Raw genomic sequence first — 8021 nt, 5'->3', positions numbered from 1 at the left:
AGCATAGCTTTTGAAGATCTTAAATCCAAGATCTCTTCCCGCATTTCTGGTTGGAAATCTAAGTTGCTCTCTCAAGCGGGAAGAACAACTTTGATCAAAACTGTGGCTAATGCAATTCCCACATACACTATGTCCTTATTTCTTTTTTCCAAATCCTTTTGCCTTGAACTTGATTCTATGCTGAGGAAATTTTGGTGGGGCTTTCCACTTGATAAGAAAAAGAATCTCACTCTCTTGTCTTGGAAGAGCATTTGCACCCCCAAATCTTTGGGGGGTCTTGGTATTAGATCCATGGGGTTCCATAACAGAGCCCTTCTCTCCAAGTTGGGATGGCAAATCCACTCCAATCAAGATCTTTTGTGGGTTCGGGCTCTAAAAGCTAAATATTTGGGCAATTACAATTTTTTGGATGCTCCTATTAAGAATGGGTCCTCTTGGCTTTGGAAAGGTATTCTCAAGAATAGGCTTATTATTGAGAAAGGGGCATGCTGGGCAGTTTCTAGAGGCTTGGATCTCAACATTTGGTCTTCCCCATGGATCCCTTCCTTACCTGGCTTTAAACCTACCCCAAATCCTTCTTCTTCCCCTCTCCCTAACCTTAATGTTTCTGACCTTATAGATAGGAATAACAATTCTTGGAATTCCTCTCTAATCCATGAACTTTTTGAACCATTATCAGCCTCCCAAATTCTCAACATCCATCTTCCTATTTCCATTAGAAATGACAAGTTAATTTGGGCCCCTTCCCCCACAGCTAAGTTCTCTGTCAAATCAGCCCATGAATTGCTTATTCATTCACAAAATTCCAGAATTCCTCCCCTAGACAATGATGATTGGAACCTTCTTTGGAGCCTAAAACTTCAACATAGACACAAACACTTTCTTTGGAAACTGTGCTGGAATGCCCTTTATGTTAGAGAAAACATTGGGAGTTTTGTCTCTCATTCAGATCCGGAGGTGTGGGATTGCCCTCTTTGCCATGGTAATGTGGAATCTCAGCACCATCTTTTCTTGGATTGTCCCTTTGCCAAGATTATTTGGAGAAACCAAAAATGGCCCTTGGATACTACTGCCTTCAGCAATATTTCTATTCCCTCTTGGATTAGAATTTTGCTTAGGCCACACTCTATGCTTGGCATCCCCTTTGAGGAAGTTTTTGAATTCCAATTGACTGCAGTGATTTTTCTAGACCAGATTTGGTTTGCCCGTAACCAATTGATTCACAAAAATATCACTCCAGTAATCTCCAACACTTTGAAGTCCATCTCAAATGTCATCCGGACACATCTTCAAGCTTGGAAAGCATCTTCATTTGGTCAATCCATTTGGCATCCTCCTCCTACAGGTTCTATGAAAATTAACTTTGATGTTGCTACTAATGCTTATTTTTCAGTAACTGCGGCTGTCCTAAGCAACTCTTCGGGTGACATCATCTCAGCATTTACTAAAAAATTGATTTCCACTGACGTGAACAAGGGAGAATCCATGGCAGCTCTTACCGGGATTGATCTTGCTATCTTACAAGGCTGCAACAATTTGTTGATTGAGGGTGATTCTTTGGTCTCTATCTTAGCCATTAACAATCAGAATCTCTTCACCGAATGGACCATTGCTCCAATCATTGCCGACATTCAGTTGAAACTTCAGCATTTTCAAGTTTGGAATGCTACAAAAGTTTCTAGAAGTGCAAACTTTCGTGCGTACCACCTCGCCAAGTGGGCCGCTACCAACCTTGTGTTTGGTAGCATTCCCAATTCCTCTTCCATCTTATCTTCTATTAGAATTAATAGCGGGAAGGATCCCCCTTTGTAACCCTTCCCTTTTGTTTGTATTTGCTCAAAAAAAAAAAAAAAAAAAAAAAAAAAACATGCTTAATTCACAGTGGTAAGTATTGTTGTGTTAACATTAAAATTTAATATCATATATAAAATATATCTATAATATAAAGTTGATATCCAAATCAATACGCAAACACTTAACTTTTTATATAAATAAAAAGATAGGTTATCATTACAAAAGTGCGAAGATATAATGTAGAAAAAAAGAACTCTAAGCAAGAGTTGATCTAAATGGTACACATTCTTTAAATAAAAAATAAGCACATGTTTTTGTTCTTAATCTACTAATATAGGAAGACAAACACTTCCTTATCTGCCCTTGGTTAATATCAAATGTAGTTCCAAAAAACACTACTTTTCAAGCTCAAGCTCAAGCTCGACAAAGTGAGAATATAAATTCATTCATCTTCATTTGGAGGATCATGAAGAAGTAAAATTAAATTTATGGCACAGTTGTTCATGAACTTCAAGTAATGCAACTAGTAGCTGGATAATGAAGTCCTGTTTTGTTCTGGAGATGGCTTTGCGATGATGCTCCCTATATCTAGGATCCTGTCCTATTTTTAGTAGAGTAAAAACATGAGGACATTGTATTATTTTTTTTTAATTTTTTTTTTGACATGTCCACTCAAGAGAGGGAGGGAGAATTCAAACTAGTGACCACCGCTTCATGAGGCGTGGTCTCTAGCCGATTGACTTACCTCTGAGGACATTGTATTATGGATGAGTGTGGATCAACCAAAAACAAAAATACGATTCAAAGGGGCGGTATAATTATAATTGTACAATTATCTAGTACTATGTACAGATAATCCGTATAGTGGCAAGCCATGTGTAGATTACAAAATCACTTCAATAAGTGGTTTTATATATTTTTAACAAAGCCCAATAGGCAAGGATGTCTCTTTGCTTCATGTCAAAGCATTACCTGAAGAAATAAACCCATTGAATTTGACAGATGACCTGGAGCCAAATCTTTCTGACCCAAAGGCATTGGACAAACCTAGTCCAACAAGTCCTGCTACATAGTGGCAATATTCATCAGTCATCGACTACAAATTTACATGACAAATTAGAGAGTAGCAGATCCACCGTGGAACAACTTAACGATACAAACTAACTTTCTAAGAGAATATGATTTTTCTATGATGCAAATACAACTCACCACATAGTTGACATTCAGCCCCAGATCTGTGGATGATAACATAAATTCATTGTTTTTAAGATTAATTTTTTTTTTCTTTTTTTCGAAATTAGCATGACAAATTAGATGCTAATGACCAGTTAAAACAACGGGTCAAATAACTAAGCAGTAATCAACTACGAAGTTATATCTTCACCATCAGTAAAGAGAGAAATTTGAATAATTTTCCTGGTAAAGAACTATTATTGAAGGAATCATTAGCTTTTTATATTAAGATGACCTCTTATTAGTAACTTATAGCTTATTTATTTGAGAATGGGGATTGTGGATCTATGAGAAAGAGGTATAATTTCTCTTAAATGTACTGGAGAGTGGAAGAATGAGAGAGAGAAGAGAGAAAGAACGGAAGCATATAGAACTACATTGTATTGAGTCTAGTTGATGTGTGATTACAAAGGCCTCTATATATAGAGAGGCTAAGAGTGATAAACAAGAAACCCTAGACTAATTAAGGTAGGGAATACACTCTAATAGGAAAGACAATAAACCCTAGAGAATAATATATAAAATATTTTAACATCCCCCCTCAAACTCAAGGTGCAACCTTGAGTTTGGGAAAAAGAAAGGGAAATTATGATTTTTTTTTTTGGTCGCCGGAGAGGTGGCCGGAGTTGGGCGGTCGGAGGCGGTGGACGGCTAGAGGCAGCGGCAGATGGCGGCTGATGGTGGCAGTTGGACCCAAAAAGGTAGGCTTGAGAATTGAATCCATTGGAATGGATTAGACCCAACATTTTGGGCTTAAGAGCTTGGAGTAGCCTTAAATCCATTTGGGCCGGTTTGAATGAGCTGAAGTTGGCCAAAACCCATGGACCATTTCATATGGTCTGACCCGAAATGATATGAACCGGGTCTAACATGTTGAATCGGGTTGAATGATGCGGATTGGTTAGCCTATTCGGCTAAAACGGGTTGGAGATCCGATTTGAACCCGATGACCTAGTTAGAAACCGGTTCTGGACCGGGTTGGAGCGCCTTGGATGGATGCGGTTCGGGTTGTAAAACCCAATGGATCGAACCGGATTTGAGACCCATTGAGTCGAGTTGAGGCCGTTTGGAACCGAGTTGACAATTGGGCTGGTTACGTGGGCCAAAATGGCCGAAACTTGTGGACAGTTGAATGGGTTGGTCTAGCCCAAATGAGATGATTCGGTTCTAACCCATTGAATGGGGTCGAAAAGCTAGGATTCGGATGAATAAGGTTTTTTTATTTATTTTTTAGATTTGACACATGGCAGAGTGCTAGGGCTGATGTGGCGGGCTCTTTGAGGGACACGTGGTAGAGGGAAGGGGGAGAAGAGTCTGGCACGTGTGGTGCACACGACGGACTCTGCAACCACTCGCCGCACGTGCACCACATGTGCCAAACCATGACTAGGGCTTTCTGGCGCATGAGGCGCATGCATTAGACGCACTAGGAGATGGCTGGCGCATGGACTTGCGAGGGAGGTGCTGCCGGCCAGTGCCAGTGCGTGGTGAGACCCTCCAAGCGCGTGGAAACGCGTGGAACACCATGGGAGGTGCGTGACTCTTGAATAGAACCTTCTGGAGGTGCATGAGGGCGGGTGGAAGCATGGACGGCTGAGATCTCTTTGGATCTGGACTCGTAGGCGTCTGATCTGTTGTCTTGAGTGGAGCGTTTAGCTCTGTCACTACTGTGGTGGCGCATAGAGGTGATTGCCGATGTGAGGAACCCTTGGAAGTGCGTGGAGGCACGTTGATTGACGGACAAAAGCTTCTCGGGGCACATGAGAGCGCGTGGAAGCTTGGATGCTCCAAATCTTTTTGGATCTGTACTTGGTAGCGTCTGATCTGTCGTCTAGGGAGGAGGGTATAGCTCTAGCAAGGACAATGGCGGCGCGTGGACGACTGGACAAGGGAGGTTGCCGGAGGGAGCGCCAGAAAACGTCAAAGATGTTTATTGGAGGCCACAAGAAAGTGGCTCTGATACCATGTTAAATATATTGGAGAGTGGAAGAATTAGAGAGAGAAGAGAGAAAGAGCGGAAGCATATAGGACTACATTGTATTGAGTCTGGTTGATGTGTGATTACAGGGGCCTCTATATATAGAGAGGCTAAGAGTGATAAGCAATAAACCCTAGACTAATTAAGGTAGGGAATAAACCCTACTAGGAAAGACAATAAACCCTAGAGAATAATATATAAAATATTCTAGCAATTTGCTTTTGTTAATTTGAGCTACGTAGCACCTTTTAGTGAGGTCATAATAATAGCAGACATTGTTTTTAAAAAAATAATAATCTCATTAGTTCCACCAGCCAAGCATTAGTTATGAAAATGACTGAGACAAGTATAGTCCTCGATAGAAAGATACGGAGCAACTAATAATAATTTAAAGCAAACCTAATAGTAGTATGAAGATCTTTCTTCAGAAAAGACTGTAGTGGTAACCGTACCACTCTTGGGCTCTAGAAGCATGCTTCCTACAAGAGTAATAACTGCGTAAGTGATATATTCCTGACGACAATCGCCTAAGTATTTTAATGTAGAAAAATAATGTTTTATAGGTCATAACTATCATATATGGTCTACCCGAGATATTACCCATTCTCAGCAGGGTTGACGCTGTCCCGAGGGACCTATAATACAATGCTGGTACCCTAACCATTGTACGCTACCGTCCATAACACTATCAGCCCGACCGAGTACGACCTCGGGTGGCCCACGCTACTAATCATGTACGTCCTATAGTGACCTGCCCATTCAGGCTGCGCCGATCACGAAATAACCATTGGATCCAAGGACTCATATAACACATTCACAAATAGTTTGACCATAGAATCAAGTCTATATAGTAAGCACATGGCTGTTATACCGCACGAACTGGTGTACCATGTCATACAATGCATCTTATCAACCAGTTATTAAAGCAGTTACCAAGTTGTACAAAATACAAGCATGCTCATATTATATGCGTGCTCAGTCAACTGACATATCGCTCGTTTTTAAGGAAAGTGTTCGTAAGTGTTTACTTACCTCGCGCGCTCGCTTGAGTCCTCCAACATCATAAATCCTTGCAATAACAAAGTACAACTCATCGTTATAAGCAGTACTAGAGAGCTCTACGAGGTTCCATCTAACGAAAGAGCTACTCAAAATCCTAGTGTCATATATTTGGGCTAAGGGGCGTTTTCCTTGCTCTTTGGGCAAGTGCGCACTCCCCAGGGTGAGTGTTCGTCCAGAGACTTAAGACTCGGTCAGAAATTCCTAAAATGTGCTTTGGGCTACTATCTAACTCTAGGGGTCAATATATCTCTTTCTAGGCTCTAAATAGAGTCATGCAAGGCACCAACATGCTAATATGCAACTCATAGTAATAAAAAGGCGGGTTTAAAGCTTCTTAAAATGTTCTTTGGACTTTGTAAGGAAATAGGTACAAGAACTTGTCAAAGGATTTGTAAAACTTGCAATATTAAGAGAACAGTAACAATAATAAAAAAGCATAAAGAAGGGGTCAAGAAATCACTTTAGAAGATAGCAAAGGAACCAAACTCTCTTCCTTCTTTCTCCAAGTCACTTCTCATATTAGGGTTAGGTTTTTCTAAGGTTGAAGGTGGCTGAGGGTCGAAGAGTTGGGCTTATATAGAGGGTGGATGAGTGCCTTGGTCTAAAAAAGTGGAAAATGGGTTAAAATTGCTTTTTAGATATGGCAGCGAGTGCTCGGGTACTATTTACACAATCAGTAAAAAGGTTCAGGCGTACGTTCGGGTTTTGCCCAATGGTTTGAAGACTAGTCAGTGAGTGCTCGTGTGGTCCCCTAGCACGTGCTTGCACCTAGGCCAAGAGCGGGTGCTCGTGTGGTCCCCTAGAGCATGCTCGGCTAGTGAGGGTGGTTTTGGGTTTTTGCTTCCAAAAGTCTCAAGGGGTTGGGTTCTTTGAAAAAAGGTTTAGGTCTTTTGGTTTAAGGCCTTGTTTTAAGGGAAACTTTAACCGTTTAAGTAAGAAATCTTTGACTTTAAAACAGGTGTTTTGTCGGGGTATTACAAATCTGAATCCCCCTCTCCACCATTAGCATGCATGACATACCTATTTGTATAGAAATTGTTCCATTCATGCACCCAATCTTTCAGTAATATCCTCAATTGCCTCTTAATAACAGCAGAATTACAGAGTATTATAAATAATTTATGACAAAAAGGTAAAGCAAGAATTCATATAGCATATTTACAAGTGAGATAAGCATAAATATAGCAAACTGTTAAATTATATAGCACATTCTATAGATCCTAACTCAATTACGCATAAAAAGGGCAGACAATCATACACATCAAAGACATAGAATTTTGGCTCCTAAATGCAACAAGAATGCTAACCAAATCAAAACTAAAGAGTAGCTTTTGTCGTTGAGTCATCATTTGGTCCTTAGCTTGTTGAAGCTTCATATACTATCTTCTTTAATCAAAATGCCTTACAGAGAGTGCATGCATCATAAACTAAAGGAGAAACTTCACTAAGGACCCCCAAACATCCATCCGTTTTGAAATACCCCCCCTAAACTTCAAAATCTCTCAATTTAGTCCCCTGAACTTTTAATTGCTCTCGATTTGGACCCCTCCGTCTAAATCAATCGTTAACCCCAAACGAAAAATGAAACACGTGACCAGCACGTGACTTTTTTCACCTGTACTACCCATTATATCCTCATACTAACTAAGTTAAATGTCCAAATTACCCTCTTCGAAAAAATCCCAAATTAAACTTAAAAGTGAGATCTCATTCGATATTGCCAACGTGAAGTGAAAAGTCATCTTTTGAACCCATCCATCTTCGTTGTCGGCAAACCAGAGTAGATCGTTGAACTTTTGGTGTCAATTTGGTGTCGATTTAGTCAGAAATCGTGTCTAACTCAGTTCGTTACTGCTATAATCAAGTATGATTTACGTTTTGTGTATCTTTACATTTTGTTACTGTATTTTAGGGTTTGTAGTTGATGTTTATTGAAAGTTGTTTTTGATCTTTA

The 8021-nt window shown here is 40.1% G+C and overlaps 1 protein-coding gene across 1 annotated transcript; it reads left to right on the top strand.

Moving 5' to 3' along the window:
• Window positions 1-291: 291 nt before the first annotated feature.
• LOC132169569 (uncharacterized) lies at window positions 292-1812 on the top strand. Its single transcript, XM_059580586.1, has one exon. The coding sequence runs from the start codon at window positions 292-294 to the stop codon at window positions 1810-1812; it is 1521 nt and encodes a 506-aa protein (XP_059436569.1).
• The last annotated feature ends 6209 nt before the right edge of the window (window positions 1813-8021 follow it).

Source organism: Corylus avellana, chromosome ca2 (assembly GCF_901000735.1).
Source record: "Corylus avellana chromosome ca2, CavTom2PMs-1.0".
Lineage (NCBI taxonomy): Eukaryota > Viridiplantae > Streptophyta > Magnoliopsida > Fagales > Betulaceae > Corylus > Corylus avellana.
The sequence above is the reverse complement of the archived record's forward strand: the minus strand, read 5'-3'. Positions and strand labels throughout refer to the sequence as shown.